At 41.7% G+C, this 18,082-nt stretch overlaps 1 protein-coding gene across 1 annotated transcript in view; it reads left to right on the plus strand.

Annotated features, from left to right (window-relative positions):
- Positions 1-454: 454 nt before the first annotated feature.
- LOC126162120 (unconventional myosin-XV) overlaps positions 455-18,082 on the plus strand; it is a 504,442-nt gene continuing 486,814 nt past the window's right edge. The window contains exon 1 of the mRNA XM_049918408.1: positions 455-579. Within this exon, the coding sequence (XP_049774365.1) occupies positions 475-579 (105 nt within the window). The 5' untranslated portion in view covers positions 455-474. The remainder of the gene's footprint in view (positions 580-18,082) is intronic.

The following is an 18,082-nucleotide window of genomic DNA, read 5'->3' on the forward strand; positions in this document are numbered from 1 at the left end:
CCGACCCGCCGAAGATCGAGATCGTCCAGTCGCGGCGGCTCCGTCGAGGACCTGCCGGCTGTCGTAGTCGAGGCGAGCCCGGACGGCAGACGTCCGTCCTACAGCCACCAGCAAGTGGCCAGGTCTCTGTCCGTCGACGATGCGCCGGACGTAATCTACCGCGAGGAAGCTAGCTTCGGCAGGAGGTCCTCGTCTTGCTCCCACAGCCGGATCGTTCTCGAGTCCGACGCCTCAGCCGTAGACAACAACGATCGCCGCAGGGGCAGCAGGACGTCATCGTGTGAAAGAATCGAAACAGTCGTACACTCTAGGCGACAGTCGATGGCGACCGCCCCAGAGGAAAAGCCCACGGTTAGGAGAACTTCCATGTACGGAAATGTGGACGCCGATGGCTCCATCGTCATCTTCCCTCGCACGTCCGAGAAGAGCTTCGAAGCCGAGAGGCCGCCGCCGATCGACGCCAAGGCGCTGGACATGCGCCCCGTCCGGCACGTCTACGCCAACGCCAGGACTCCCCCGCGCGCGCTCAAGTCGCCGGCCAGTCTCGCCGAACTCTGCGTCAGAAGGCTCATACGATGCGTGAGTACCTGCACGCGTTGCCAGAAACACGGCTTGTTTGAAGGCATCTAGCTTACTTACAAGGGAACCTCCCCATTGCACCCGATTTAGTAATAAGTTGGCACAGTCGATAGGCCTTGAAAAACTGAACACAGATCAATCGAGAAAACAGGAAGAAGTTGTGTGGCACTATGAAAAAAATAAGCAAAATATACAAACTGAGTAGTCCATGAGCAAGATAGAGAACATCAAGGATGGAATGAGCTCAGGAGCGCCGTGGTCCCGTGGTTAGCGTGAGCAACTGCCGAATGAGAGGTCTTGGTTCAAGTCTTCCGTCGAGTGAAAAGTTTAATTTTTTATTTTCAGACAAATATTATCTGTCCGTCACTTTTTTGGGAGTGATTATCACATCCACAAGAAAACCTAAACCGGGCAAGGTAGAAGAATCTTTTTACCCATTCGCCAAGTGTACAGGATAGGTGGGTCGACAACATATTCCAGTCATGTGACGCACGTGCCGTCACCAGTGTCGTATAGAATATATCAGACGTGTTTTCCTGTGGAGGAATCGGTTGACCTATGACCTTGCGATCAAATGTTTCGGTTCCCATTGGAGAGGCACGTCCTTTCGTCTACTAATCGCACGGTTTTGCGGTGCGGTCGCAAAACACAGACACTGAACTTATTACAGTGAACCGAGACGTCAATGAACGAACGGACAGATCATAACTTTGCGAAAATAAACTTTTCACTCCAGGGAAGACTTGAACCAAGGAGCTCTCCGTCTACAGTTGCCCACGCTAACCACGGGACCACGGCGCTCCTGAGCTTACACTGTCCTTGGTGTTGCCTATGTTGCGCATGGACTACTCAGTTTGTATATTCTGCTTATTTTTTTCATAGTTCCACACAACTTCTTCCTGTTTTCTCGATTCATCTGTGTTCAGTTTTTCAAGGCCTATCGACTGTGCCAACTTATAACTAAATCTGAGGGGGGGGGGGGGGGGAGAGGGGTGCGATGGGAAGGTTCCCTTGTTAGAACCCGTTTGCTTTCGCCTCGTGTTTTCAGACCGAGCGAGTTGGTCATGGGGCGAGACACTGGACTAGCATTCGAGAAGACGGGCGTTTAAAGTCCTGTCCCGCCACTTCGATTTATGTTTTCTACAGTTTCTCTACATCGCAAATGGTGGAATAGTTCCTCTGAAAAGGATTCCGCCGATTTCCTTCCCCATTCCAAACTCGTGTTCCGTCTCTAATAACATCACCATGGACTTGACGTTAGACCCTAATCTTCCTTTTTTTTCTTCTTTTTGGTTGTCTAAGCACTCATGTAATATATAACAGCCAATAAATTGGAGTGGAAAAGGAAAAATATTCTAAGTGCCTGATCAGCCGTTTGTCAGGAGAATGAAAAAAAAAACAGTTTATCTCTGTTTGCAAACATAAATGATTTGAACCCCAAAAATATTGAGAAGGCATAACTGATACCACAGAAGAATGTTGCTCAGTGCATCACGGCAAAAAATATGAGACAAATTAGAGAAAATAAATACTTTATATTAAGAACGTTCTGAGTGCCATACCAGAGAACTTACTGATTCTATGAGTCAATTAGAAACTTCTTACAAGATGATTCTTGCAAAGAAGAAAACAGCAACCAGCCACTATTAATAATGCTATTTATTTACACAATTAGCGCCGTCACTGGTTTCCAACCGACAGGATCATAATCAGACGGCTGATCGCGTTTATGTTGCATTTGTTGTTGTTTACAGCAGTTGCTTGTTTTATTTCCAAACAACTAATGTAAACAACAACAAATGTAATAAATAGCATTAATAGTGGTTGGTTGCTGTTTTATTATTTACAAGGATCAACCTGTATTTTGTACACAGCCACGGACTCAAAAAGTCAGTTTTCGACAAAACAGCAGACAGATTTTGTTACTAGTGTCATTAACACTGAGGTACTACGTTTTATTGACGATAATACAAGCACAGAAATACAACATTATGTTTTTCACTAGAAGAACCGTAGTCAACAAAAACACTACTCATATCTTTTAAATTTTGGAAATCCAAAGGGAAGCACAACTTGGCAAAAAGAGCTGCGCCATCTATTAACACACGTATGAAAGACGTTGTTCGTGGTTTGTCATCTAGATCAAGTTTAGGCACTTGTAACAGAGTACACAAAACAGAATAAATAGCACTGAAAACGAATTTTGTGAAAAAAGTGACACTTATAACGTTTTCCATTTCCATTCTTCAGTTAATGAAACACGTGAATCATTCTTTGTTCACTGCCATAACTGATTTAGAACTGTGACAGCTCATCTTCAAACCTGGCAATATACTTATGAGAAGCTGAAGATGCCCATGATCGTATATTGTAATTTCTTTCAATACTGTTTGTTATGCCCTACAGTGAAAGAAATGGTAAATGATCAACATTGGAAATAAACTTGAAGCTTATTGTTATTCACACCGTAAAACACTGTAGAATAATATTTGTGACTGGTAAACATTGAAAAGTTCAAATGGCTCTGAGCACTAAGGGACTTGACTTATGAGGTCTTCAGTCACCTAGAACTTAGAACTACTTAAACCTAACTAACCTAAGGGAGGACATCACACACACCCATGCCTGAGGCAGGATTCGAACCTGCGACCGTAGTGGTCCCGCGGCTCCAGACTGTAGCGCCTAGAACCGCTCGGCCACTCCGGCTGGCCATTGAAAAGTCCTAGCATATTTGTTTTCGACGCTCTGTGTACGCAAGTAGCATTAAATTGTGATGCTGATTTACTGTTCATCGTGTTAGCTGGTTTCTGCTACACGGTCACACATAATTTATTTGAATCAAATTGTTGATTAAGCTGCCATTTCTTTCAACCTAGATATCACGCCTCATGTGAAAATTTCATATATCCGATCTGTACGTTCTCTTTATGCTATCTCTTCATGTTCAGACACGTTGTCAGATCATGATGTTCCTTTTCATACTGAAATGGTGCTCCATTCTTTTTAGCTGGAAAACACCGGAAAGCTGACTGTGAAAGTATAAAATACTATGAAAAGTGACCTATCTCATATTTCACTGCTACGTGTGTACACAGAGACCCGTAAGAAAAACGCTGGGACGGTTTTAGTGCAAATGTCGGTGTTTGTACCTTGAGAATAGAAATGAACTTCAAGTCCATAGTGTTTATCATTCAAAATTGCTTCATTCTAGGGCACTTTGTCACCGAAAAACATGCAGCAAACGATTAGTGTTGTCTTCTCATAAGTGTGTTACTTCCAACTGAAGATGAAGAATCATTTTCCGAAACTGTTAATGGTAATGAAAAAATGCTAAATATTTTAAAAATGCAGTGGCTAGTAGGTGTAATGTTATAATACCGCCAAGGGTACTCTCAACATTTCACGTGTTGGTAACATAGCTAACACACTCTCCAAGAACGAAAGTACGTCATTTAACCGTCGTTTCAATGACAGAGAAGATGAACTGATATAATCATTACTCCTATTCACTGTCTCAAATCCAGCCATCATTTTTTCCAGTTTTAATGTCTCGTTGACATCCAGATCAAAATGTAGTGCTCTCTCTCAGATACAGAAATTACTAGTATCTTTTTTATCCTGTCCTATCCAGTTTGCGATAAGACTGCCAAAAGCACATTGAGTAAGTCCGATTTAGATTTCACTCTCGTCATCATTACAGAAGATGTAAGTGGGACATAGTTTTACGCTTCTGGACACAATTCATATTTGTCAAGTCAGAACAACAGTGATAGTCAATTTATAGAAACTTTATTCACAGGCCCAAACACATTTCATTTATCTAGCAAAGACAGTCAAAATATGACAGTGTAGGTTATCGACGTATTTTTTCCACAATACGACGACGTGTCTGCGTCGGTGTCAGCTTATGGACGTTGTACCGCGGATCTAGGTTCTTCTTGTTCTGTTTACGGTCATATTGTGAGAAGAATGACTGCTTACAGGTTTTTCCCTGTACATGAGGCATGTCTATTCCAGTGTCTGCCATCTGTGATTTTTCAGCACCCTTCCGCCAGAAAGACCATCATGTATTCGTTTGCGCTGCCATTCTTTGTATATGCCCGTTGCCCATTGTTATTTTAACCCTGATAGGAATCTAACATATTAGAGTATAGGTGGTCGTAGACGAGCAGCAAATTCCAAAAATGACACCAATGAACAGAAACCCACCACGTTCTTTACCTACAGTTCGGCGTATGCTATTATTCCACTTTGATTCCCAACGAAAGCTGCACGCGAAAGACAGAGCCAACATAGAATTTCGGCTGATCGCGGATATGAGTACGTTCACTCAGTCTGGTCATTTACGTCTCGATTGCACTATGGATGGCGACAGTGCAGGAGGTTCTCTTTCGAAATGCGAAAAAAATGGCTCTGAGCACTATGGGACTTAACATCTGAGGTCATCAGTCCCCTAGAACTTAGAACTACTTAAACCTAACCAACCTAAGAAACCTAACCTAAGCTAAGCTAACCTAACCTAACCAATCTGAGGTGCCTTTAATCAGTCCTTCAACAAACACCGAATGTTTCATCATCAGTGGCCGAAGCTGTAAGGGAGAAGTATTTTCAAGTAGCTGGGTCTCATACTGTCAGAAAGTGGTTAGAGATAAATGTCCTCGTGCGAGGAATTTTGTTCTAAACAACTGCGATAAATACTCACCTTGAGGTTGAGGCACACTCTTGTATCCGTGTTTGCTTACACCATTAGTTCAGCGTATTTTCCAGATACATTAAAATATGCCATTGTTACGCCTCTCTGCAAGAAATGTGTCAGTAATTACGAGCCAGTATCACTTCTTACGTCATCTTCCAAACTTTTGAGAAGCAAATTTACTCCAGAGATGCCACTCACCTGAGTAGTAATAAATTCTTAGTCAGTCATAATTTGGATTTCAAATGGGGTGATCTACTGAGAAAGATTTATACTTTCACTGAGCACATAATGAAAATTTTAAATAATGAAACGTCACCAGTTGAGATCTTCGGTGACATACTGAGTCATTCATAAATCGTATTAAGGAAATAAAGTTTTTAGGGATACATGATTCATCAGATAACTTGTTTAGTTCCTATTTAAGAAACAGGATAAAGTAAGTTACACCTCCAAGGATGTACGAGTTCTATAAATAGGGTCACCATATCACCTTCATGGACTTAGAAATCAGTAAATTAACATATTTCGCATATTTTCATTGCCTGATGTGCTACGGATAATATTCTGAGGCAACTCCTCATGTAGACAAAAATTATTCATTGCACAAAAGAAAGTATTTAGGATAATATGTGGAGTTCACACAAGTGCACTACATTTTGGAGGCATCTGTTTGAACAAGTGAGAATATTAACCACAGCCTTGCTATATATTTATTAAATTGTGCAATTCGATGTTATCAATTCACTGCAGTTCTAGAGCAATAGTAGTGTTCACCAAAACAATACTAGACGGAAAAATAATCTTCACTTCCTTCTAATCTAACCGTAGCGCAGAAAGTAGTGCAAGCCTCAACTATACAACTACACAGAGTATCCGAGGAAAAATGATCAATATTCAGAAATGTGACAGGAATTATCATTCGAAGCAAATATGGATTCTAAAAGGCATACTTTAAGAGCTATGAGCACTTCCGCATCTTCAATACTATGAAACAAAAATGTTCTACTCCAAGTTCTTTGCTTTCCATATCTTGAGGGGTGGTAGTATGGACTAAAACAACGAAAAATGTTTCAGTAAACAAGTGCTCTAAGGGCATATGTTCACTCTTGTGAAACACTTCTCTTCTACTGAACAAGTCCTCATTGCTCCTAAGGTATGCATTTTTGACCCCCTTTTACTACACAATTTTTTGTTCTTGTTTTGGTTCATACTACCTCCACCCAAAAAATGTAAAGCAAAGAGCTTGTAGTAGAAGATCGAAGATGAAGGAGTCGTCACAGCTGTTAAGGTATGCATTTTACGTCTTATGTTTAATATACAAAAGTGTATTAAAGTAAAAGCTTCGAATGATCGATCCTGTGGTATCCCTGAATACTGATCATTCCTCCTGGGACATTCTGTACTTGATGTATGAAACAAGGGCTAACCAACGAATCTGTAGTCGGATGTAGTACGACTGTTGACAGGTGCTGTAACAAGCGTAGCCAATGCAGTGAAATTGAAGAGGTAACGTTACGGTCAGCATCGACGAATGTAGTGTGTTGAGTTCCTACGTAAGTCGAGTATGTTTGCGCAGCGTTTCCTGGCACGCGTGCAGTTTTGCCTGGAGTCAGCTATATGCTCCGGAAAGGTAACAGATAACGGAGAATCGGAGAAGAACCGCTGCATTTCACAAACGTGCACTAACGTCTCGGTCCCAATGTTCTAAATGGTTCAAATGGCTCTGAGCACTATGCGACTTAACTTCTGAGGTCATCAGTCGCCTAGAACTTAGAACTAATTAAACCTAACTAACCTAAGGACATCACACACATCCATGCCCGAGGCAGGATTCGAACCTGCGACCGTAGCGGTCACGCGGTTCCAGACTGAAGCGCCTAGAACCGCACGGCCACAACGGCCGGCCCCACAATGTTCTAATGCGGAAGTAGTGTGCAGGTGTGTGGGGGGGGGGGGGGGGGGTTTGTCACGCTAGATATTAAGCGGGAGAAATGGTAGACATAAGCTGCACTACTGATTGTTAATGCGTTAAATAAAGCAAGAATCAAGTAGATGCTAGGTCCCTTCGGCACAGTGCTTTGTGAGGTTTGGTCCTGCTGGAAGTGTTGTGACACCTTGGACACGGCACCGAGTTTAGTATAAGTGTTATAAGGGGAATGGCCTGTTTCACATGCAGTCCGAATCAAGGTGTAGTTTGGCAATTTTCACATACACATAGCTTAATAAGAGATTAAATTCACTTCAGGTATCACAAAAGATGTCCTACGAGCAATCGAGAATGCTAGTCAAAATCTCTGAATTATTTATCTGGCACTTATTGCGAAATGCACTGATAGCAAGCAGCACAGATGTGATTCGATTGCTAACTTAGAAATAGTCCGAAGTTCTGAGCGTTATATCTTATAACAAAGGATCAATTTTAGTCACTGTAGTCACGAAGTAGCTGCCTAGTGCAGCGAAAGTCACGAGTTTTAGTACTAACTGGAACGCTGGTATGGATTGTAAAAGTGTCTGTACCAGGGCTCTCCTTCATAGTTGCAGAAAATAAAGGTAGAAATTATCCTTCGCACCCGTGTGTGTGTGTGTGTGTGTGTGTGTGTGTATTACTAAGCAGCTAAATCGGTGCACGCTTCTAGTTGCAGGTTGCCTGTCTAAGGGCTTCCAGGGGCAACAGAAACTTGATTTTCAGTATTTCGTACAGTTATTGACCGAATTTAAAAATTCAAAATTCTGTAATAATATATTCATTAAGAGATGGAATTTTACGGTAAAGGCTTAAACAATAAGTCCAGTATTAAAGATAAAAACAGTTTACATATTTTGAAGCAGCGTAACATACAGCGCGCAAATTACACAGACTATATTCATCCATTATTGGAGAATAAGATCACTTAGCGACTTTCAACAAACTCTACGCATAACATGAAACCTTCACAAATCCTCTTAAAGCTGACATCCCCAAAAAACAATGAAAAGAGAAAAATTATCGCTCACTACATTTCCGTAATTAATGCAGGTAAACTTCAGTATCAGGCACAATGTTTTGATTTATTACTTTATTCGCAACACTTTCTGCAGGCAGCATCCACATATACCACGTCTCACAGTTCAGGAGGTGTGCCGTCATGAACTTCGAGCTGCGTGAGAAGCTAGCTTTTCTTAAAACGGAGCACAAATTACCCAGACTATATGTACTCATCGAGTGCTTGATAATAGTGCACTTAGAGACTTCTAAAAAGCTTCAAATATAATTTTAAACATTTTACACTCTTTTTCATTAGTCTATGGGCGAATAACCCGAAACTTATAAAACCAACACAATTAGCGTTTCGCACCATCATCCATAAAGATTTTACATAGTTAACATCAAATATTTAACACATTAACTGATTTGTAAAGTAGTCAGGCGTCTGAAGCTGCTGTATTCATGGGAGCTCGATTCCTTAAAGAATCGTGGGTAACGGTTACCAGCTCTAATACAGTTAGAGAGCAATAGGATGGTGTATTGTCTTGTTGGAGGTACCAATCGCCTGTGGCTTGCTGTAGGCGAGCATACCGTGCAGAGGAGCGGAAAGCATCTTCCTGTACCGTTTTCAAGTGGGCAGACGTATATGGAGTTCCTGACAACGGTATGAAAGAAATCCCCCACAAATAGGGTACATCGCCTCCCATCGATTTAGATGAACTCTTACATAGCCATCAGAGAGAGCCCCACTTAAGACATCCGCGATCAGCCGGTGATCAAATGGTATGATGCTGAGTGTGTTGCCCATCCTGTACTTGACTGTTATGCCTCTCTTTCACATGAAATGCTGAAATATTCCAGTCACTGCGACGACAGCACCGTCCCGTCCCGTCCCGTTTCTGGAACTGCAGCTACCTCTGATTCAGTTGCTCACGCGTGTACATGTAAGATAGAAGTAACAACGAAAACCGATAAGCTCGACGAGCAGTTTATACGACTATGCAGACAAATGCCAATTATACAAAGAAAAATCCTAGGAAAACCAGTTGACCAGACAGCCCAGTACACCTGAGTAACACCGTGCAGACAGTATATTGTTATATACTGCTTTATTGGGAATTAATCCATAATACTTTTTATATTGCACTGCATATCAACATCAAGCTATTAATGACTTCCTACATACTTACTTTCAGACTTATAATAAAATAAGACATAAGTTACACGAAAGTAATAAGATACATTTTCTGGTGTTGTAGTACAATTGGCAGATGTTGGCTTCCCTCTGTACTTCTGCATCCAAACCTGAGTATATCACTAGAATCTGAATCCTTAACACCAGTTTTGCAAATAGGATTCATTTGAGGGAAATTCCCCTATCCTGTTTAGATGTTGTGCTACACGACTGTGTCCGGCTTATAGTCGAAAGTTGGCTACTGCTTCCTTCCTCGGTTTATTCATGAATAATTCCCAATCTTCTTATGTGTTTTCCCAAAATTTCCCATTTGATTCACTTGTTAACTCTGGTGTATCGGATTCTATAATTGTTTTGTGAATAATTTTCTTACGAGTGTCAGATGAAATGGGTTTCTGGTAGCTTGCATGTGTGTCCCTCTTTCGACCAATAGATCAGCAACCTCGTTCCCATTGAAACACTTTCTTTACTTCGTCCGTGGTATACTTAAGATCTAGTCTTGTTTCATGTACGGCTGTTATTTCTGTGGGTCGTTCGCTGACATATGGCTCTTCTAGAATCAACCAGTATTACGGTTTTTGTAAATAAGATGATCCTTTATATAACCTTATTAACTGCTACTTACACTGCATTTATTTCAGCGTCAAAGTTCGTTATGTGTTGTCTGACAGCGGAGTCCTGAGAAAATAATTTGCAGTGCACCTCGGATCCAGCTGTATCATTAATCTGTGATAAAGCCGTATATATTCTAAGCCATTCTTGTTTTGTGTATTTTTCATGCAGTATCTTTATTTCAGTTGCCTTCACCTTCATACCTGGAGTTTCCTTCATAGTAATGCTACTTGTCAATTCGTTTTTTACGCCTATGTAATGCAAAAGGCTGAAAAGTTTTTTTGGGATTCTCTGTAGTTTTATTTATATCTAGGCGGTTGAGTATCTTTTTACATGCATCTATTGGCGTTTCTGTTTTTTAAGGAGCTGGGACGTGGGGGGGGGGGGGGGGTTAAATTTCGATTCAGCTTGCAGCCAATGTGATGGGATACATCTTGCATTTTCAGACGAATGACTAGACAAGAAAACATGAGCAAAAAAGTTAAGATCGAGTTAACGTTCTTTAATAGACTGTGACGTTTCAATTACTTTTACAGGTGCTTCGTATCATTACACCTTAGGAAATACTGCATCCAGTCGCAAGTTTTTTTTATTGTACCATTACCATTCAGTTGCATGATTAATTTAGTTCAGTACATTAACCAGTACGAATTGTAAAAGAAAAATCAAACTTCTGTCTTATAATATGTAAGGAGGGCTTTTGAGGAAGACACAAATGTAAAACTTGCAAAGTAGTCAACGCTACCATCTGACGATGGGCCAGGCCCGAAACTAGTAATGGTACAATAAAACCAATTCAAGAAAACTTGTCGCTGGTTGCAGTGTTTTCTATGGTGTAATTTAGGAAAACATATGTGGTGTTCCCTAACCAAAGTGGGTAAAATAACTCTTCGTACCACTATAGAGTTTTCGTTATGTAAGCCGCATCAAAGTAAAGACTGAAACGTTTGAGGACCGTTACGCTGTTCTCAACCTCAGAAGAGGATAACTCACAGTCATTTTCTGATCGAAAGGCTTGTAGACGTTTACAGCGAGTGAGGGTGTTGGATAATCTGATAGGTGGCAACGCACGGGCGCTGTGCAGCTCGCAGCTCGTGAGAAGCGAGCCAGAGGCCAGGGGCCGGGGAACCGGTTTGCGTGGCTTTCTCCAGGGCCCGGCCGGCTACGATAAACACACCGACCGCCGCGCGCCGCACCTGACGCGAGCACAGCTATGCGGAAGCGGCGAGCTTCTGACGCCGTATGTAATTCCCACCTACCGCACATTATGAAGGAAGGAAGTGATTGCCACGGTGCTACGAGGTTCCTGGGTGGAACGTCTGTAGCCCTCAGTGTGACCTATGTGACGTTCAAACGAACCAGGTGCCAGCAGCGTTCTTCGATTGTAAAGACGCCAACAGCCGCAGTCCGTAGTCAACGTCTGGGGATTCACATAAAGTCCATATGCGAATGGTCGCACTGCGCAGGCCACGTCAGAACCATCGCTGAAACCGTGCCAAGGTACCCTCGTTAACTAAAGTAGTATTCAATCCTAAGATTGTTCTGTACACTTCATTGCTTCACTAGGCATGTCATATTGGAGGTGGTACGTCCTTGCGTTTCTCTGACCTTTGAAAAGACTTTCCCAGTCATAGTGGGACCTACAGTGAAACATGGAGTTCCAACCACGGTGGAACTTGGAATTTTTAACACTGATTAACATGCCATAAGTGAGAGAAGCGTTAAGAGACATAAAAATTCGAGATCTAACTGGGGAACGCACCTTCGTCCTTTGGATTTGTAGCTGGCTACTTACATACTTAACCACCGAACTAGTAAGGAATTATAACATACTAGAGCGGTTTTCAAGACGAAAAGAATTTGCACAAGTCTGTTGTCGAATAATTTTCAGGACAGAGTCTGCACCAAAAGAATTTTTTTTTTATACAGGAAAAAAGAAATGTCGACAGTTTCATAGATGCTATGGTAAAGCGTTCATCGTTCCAACCGTTGCTTCAGCAACCTCAGAGCCTTCCTAACTTCGCCCTATTCTGTTGAACATGGTATGTCAATGACTTCGTACCACTTCCAGCAGAAAACTGTAAGCGGGTCTCGTCGTTAACGCAGAATAAGAACCACGACACAAAAATGGTTCCAATGACTCTGAGCACTATGGGACTTAACTTCTGAGGTCAGCAGCTCCCTAGAACTTAGAACTACTTAAAGCTAACTAACCTAAAGACATCACACACATCCATGCCTGAGGCAGGATTCGAACCAGCGACCGTAGCGGTAGCGCAGTTCCAGACTGTAGCGCCTAGAACCGCTCGGCCACCCTGGCCGGCACCACGACACAACATGGTATTTTTCACATGCATAAAACATTCCTAGAAGTGAAAATAACAGTAATTGCGATAAAAAATCCTACGATAAAACGGCCATCGAACACACTATACATGTCCACGTATGTTACGCTGTGGAGTAAGACTACGACATTATTGACAGTAACTAGTCGATAAGTATTGCGATTTGGGCAGCAAAATAAGTGACAATGGACGAATTAAAGAGGATATACTATGCAGACTGGTAATTGCAAGGTAAGCCTTTCTGAAAAAGAGAAATTTGTTAACATATAAATTTATGCATTAGGAATTCTCTTCTGAAGGTATTTGCATGGAGTGTAGCCTTGTACAGAAGTGAAATGTGGACAATAGTCTGTTCACACAAGAAAATAACGAGAATGAAAAATGCCCCTATCGTAGCATAAAAAAGGCGAATATGTTCTCAGCAAAGTTAGGAGTGTACGAGAAGGGAACTAGCTTTTCGATTTATTTGGCAGCTTCAAAGAGCTTAAGTTTACTGCTCGATGGCCGGAGTATTATCACTGTCGCACGTCACGTCACGTTGCAGCAGTGGAGATCACAAGATATTATTACTGTTATTATTATTATTATTTTGCTTGGGCTTACAGAAACATACTACCAACAGCTAGCTACAAATATAAAAAATCTGTACAAAGAAACCACAATACGAAGAGACTGAACACATACGCATAATGCATATAGCGAAAGAATCTTGGCATGATACCGACTGTATACAAAATGTATTGGAGAGCATACGCCGGGAGATTAAAGTAATAATGTAATTAGTCAATTACGCAGAGTTGCTTGAACACGAATGAAGCTGAAGGTTGCAGAATTACATCTCCACATTTACTGAGCATGTAATGAGTGAGGGCCACAGCTACCGGTCACAGTCGCAAGTCCTTCACTTAGCAAACAAAGGCCAAAAGCTTAATCTGTTGAACGCCCTTGAAATCAACATACATCTGGCCCACAGTCATGATTGTATATTAACTGGCCAGTCACAGCTTCCCCTCTTCTAAACATTACTTAATCATCACAATTTTCGGATGCTTCCCACACAGTCTGTTCCATTCTGTTTCTCCATTTTTCATGTTTTCATTTATTTTACTGTTATTGTTAATGTACTCCATATATTCTGTTGTTATAACTGACAGTTCTGTTTTTTACTCTGTGTCTGTATCACCTTCCATATGTTATACCTCTTCAAATTTTCTTCAGTTCCCTTGTCACGTACTAATTTCATTTTATTGAAACTGTTAATTTAATGTAAATTAATTAGTACACAGCCACTGTTTTTTTTTTAGTTCAGCGTTAATGTTTTTCTGGTTTGTTCCCTTTATATTTATTTGCTATTTAACTTTAAAATTTTAATTTCATTACCACTGCGCTGTCAACCATGACATTTTCTCTGTGTTCGTAACTCGCTCTTTATGTATAACATCTTTTTCAATATTGATCACGAATATTATACCTTCTTTGAGGACTATAGTCAGTTATAGACTGTTGATGGCCTCTTAAGCCGAAAACCAGTTAACAAAATAAATTAATACTGTAGAAATATGTAACATTGTGCTTTTCATTTGTAATTGTTAACGTAACTACTGACAGTAGTTGCATCAAATTTCATAAACACACGTTACTATCTCATATAAAGTCAAAAAGGTCTTTGTGTCTTTGAGTATCTTCCTGACACATAAAACTAGGCACTTGTTGCAAAGGGCTCCTTGATTTTCAAAAGGTCTCGCTGTAGTCCGAAGAAACGACAGGGAGACACAAAGTGATTTATATCCCCTTCTTCTTTCTTCTCACAGTCGCAGAAAGGGTTATCTTGGATGCTTATCCGATATAAGAGGGAAACAGTTGGAACATAGTTATTACGCATTAGAAGCTTATAATTTAATTCTCGAAACTGGTACGTAATACTGTGATTGTAATCCGTCACCTCCTCTATCCATTTCTAGTCAAATTTCAGTTACCAATTTTTCTTCCGAGTTCGAGGTAATTACTTGAATATCGAGCACCAGTGTCTCAGGGCGAATAATGGACCATGCTTAGTAGGGAGATTAGTGTTTAACGTCCTGTCGAGGGGTCATTACGGTCAGATTCACGAACGAGGGCGATTAGCAGAGGCCGAGGCATGGACAGGCATTGTACTGTTGCTGGTTACAAGCAACAATTGTGGTACCCACATGTGCATGCTTTGCACTTGGAGAAAAGATGAACTCTGCAAATTATACCTCTCGTTCACTTATGTAGAATTTGTCGCTTGCCACAACCATTAGCGCTGACAACTCGCAACAAATGGAATAAAAAGTCACTAAATAACTCGCCACGATCACGTTCAGTGTTCGTATTTCCTATAACATGCACAGCAGAGCGGTCGGAACACTATTGAACGCTCATTGGTTGTTGGACAATGTGTGACGTAGGTGCGCAAAACAAGCCAAAACTCGACCCCCACTGTTCTTAACTCCAATAGGGATGAAGCACGAGCTCTGATTGGGACGGAAATCAGCCATGGCCTTTCCGGGGGTCCACTCCACCATTTACGTAGGCAATTTATGTAAAGCACTGGAAACCTAAATCAGGATGACCGGACCGGGACCTGAACGACCATCCTCTTTTTGTTGTGGTCTTTAGTCCAGAGACCGATTTGATGCAACTCTGCATACTCGTATACGAGTCCAATTGTCTTACCAAGGCGCCACCTCATTCGGTAAAAGCCCCCTGGTTTAAAGTACGCTATTACTTTCACTGACTTAGCTCCTGGAGTGTAATGGTTTCCTTACGTATGTTAACATCCACCGTTTTGGATATTACTGTAGAATCTGTATTGACGAAAACGATCTACTTTAGTTGTGAAAGGATGGGTTTTATTTAAAATCGTCATGTCCAAAAGGAAAAAACTGTAGTGTAGATTAGTTTTCTAGCGACATCCTTCGTATCTATATTATTTTTTGCGGCTGTCACTGTCTCAAGTTAGCAGTGGTTACGAAAAAGGAATAACGGGCAGCAAGTACCAGTCTTCTAACGTCATTGAGAAGACCATATCGGCTGCAAATGGAAGAATAAATGACGTTGTTTGCCAGCGTGTCGTACGGTAGGACGGAATCTGCGTGTACTGGCGTGTCGCCCAAGGCCGTCTTCTCAAGGTCCTGCATCTTTCTTGTTTAGTATTAAGACGGTATGCTGGAACTGGATTACCTTTCGCGTAACAGACAAAGAGCTTCATTTCAACCGGTCTTCTTGTTTATATTTCGTTGTCACGATCACGGAGTTTCTCTCTTTTGCACCATCGCCTGTAAGTCTGTAATATACCTTGGCATTTAAAGTAGTCTACCGGACATGTCGATCAATTGGGGCATTAGTGCAGAGGAATGTACACCAACACATGTGGAAGTCGCAGTACAAAAAAGGATAAGCGTGACAGAAATAAACTTTATACATGTTGACATAAAAATTCGCGAACGATGAAGATTACTGAACTGTGCATGATCTCAGACTTCGGAACTTCTGCACGGCGTGAAGCTGAAAAGTGCTACAATTCACAAAAAAAGTTTATGTATACGTGCATTTTTTCAACCCCGTTTTCTTTAACTAAATGCTTTTTAGACTGTGTGGTTGACGCCACACAAACGTAATGGCCGAATTAATACTAAGTCTTGTGTTTTTCAATGGTGAACAACTTAAGATAGATTAAGTTATCTTTTTAAATGCATGACCTTCAGCAAGTATCAATCGCTAGAGTCGAATGTGACAAACTTGCGAAACACTAACAACTGAAGTAAATGCTGATACGTTATGAGACTACATCTCAATATTCGCTAAAAGACGACAACGTACGTCTTCTAAATGTTATTCTGCCCGTCTATATCAACTTGCTAGCACGCAGATAACTGTGAGCCACATATGGTCTTAACATACTTGGCTCGTGTCGATAAAGGATGTTTGATTTTTTAGATACAGACAAAGGGGTGAGTAGATAATAATGAAACAGGCAAATAATCCTAATAAATATAGATCCGGAAAGCAATGGTTTCCCCGTTACGGCGTATGCACAACTACGGCCACGCCAAAGCTACAATAATGTTACAGTCTAAGCCGACATTTATTTCAAAATACCGCAGGTGGTAAAATACAAAGTTATAAACTGTCCTCATTTGAATTTATCATCCCTCCTGTTACCTAAGTACTGATAAACAACGTTTCGACAAGTGTTACCAGTCGCGGCTCGCCAGTGCCATGGCCTCCTGGATCCCCCGACTTGAAGCCATTGGATTTTTTTGTGTGGGGATATTTAAAAGCTATGGTGTATTACAGCCCTGTAGATAGTTTCGATGAACTTCGGGAACGCACTGTGGGTCATTATCAGTACATACGAAAAACTCCTGAGATTTATGAACGTGTGTGGGCATCGATGAGGAGACGTTCTGAGACCTGTCTTCACATGAACGGTGGCCATGCTGAACATTTATTGTAATGTGTTTGTCCTCTAGTGCATATCTGCAGTGTGTTGTAAGCTATTCGAGTACTCAGTCCAATACGTCGTATCGGGGTACCATGGGCTTTCACGCCTATGTTTATCATTGTTTATTTTCCATGATATTTTTATTACAGTTATTTTGCACCCCCCGTTTCAGTCTTTCGTCCGTTATCTGAGTTCTCGTTGCTTCTAGATTAGTAACAAAACGCGTTTTCGATCATGTAAAATACGAGTAATAACTTAGTCTGACGGTGCTCAGCTGTTGATAATTAATTGTAAGGCAGACGATGGAACAAATGCATTGTTAGGATAGTGAAAAATGGATTTATTGTATCAAGTAGACAGCATATTATACGGCAAATGTATGCCTATATATTAAGTGGTGTCCACATATATACACATCACCCCGGTTCCTAGAACATCTGAAGATAGACGTTGACTGTGGATATTGTATCAAAGACACAGTCCCTTGGACTGTTCAGAGATGTCCCTAAACCTGCCCAAAGACGTAAACAACCATGCATGAGCAGCGGCTAGTAGATGGAGGGGGACCGACAGCTGATCAGTTCCAGTCAGTCCACCAGGAAGGAGGTACACGGCTCGTGTTGTCCATAGTTCAACCATGCCTAGAGGGTCAGTACCGCAGTTCGATCGCATCCGCATTGTTACTTTGTGCCAGGAAGGGCTCTCAACAAAGGGAGTGTCGAGGCGTCTCGGAGTGAACCAAAACAATGTTGTTCGGATATGGAGGCGATACAGAGACAGGAACTGTCGATGACATGCCTCGCTCAGGCCACCCACGGGCTACTATTGCAGTCGATGAGCGCTACCCACGGATTATGACTCGGAGGGAACCTGACAACAACGCCACCATGTTAAACAATGCTTTTTGTGCAGCCAAAGGACATCGTGTTACGACTCAAACTGTGCGCAATAGGCAGCATGATGCGCAACTTCACTCCCGACGTCCATGGCGAGGTCCATCTATGCAACCACGACACTATGCAACGTGGTACAGATGGGTCCAACAATGTGCCGAATGGACCGCTCAGGATTGGCATCACGTTCTTTTCACCGATGAGTGTCGCATATGCCTTTAACCAGAAAATCGTCGAAGACTTTTTTGGAGGCAACCCAGTCAGGCTGAATACCTTAGACACACTGTACAGCGAGTGCAGCAAGGTGGAGGTTCCCTGCTGTTTTATGG

The sequence above is a fragment of the Schistocerca cancellata genome, chromosome 2, assembly GCF_023864275.1.
Source record: "Schistocerca cancellata isolate TAMUIC-IGC-003103 chromosome 2, iqSchCanc2.1, whole genome shotgun sequence".
Classification (NCBI taxonomy): Eukaryota; Metazoa; Arthropoda; class Insecta; order Orthoptera; family Acrididae; genus Schistocerca; species Schistocerca cancellata.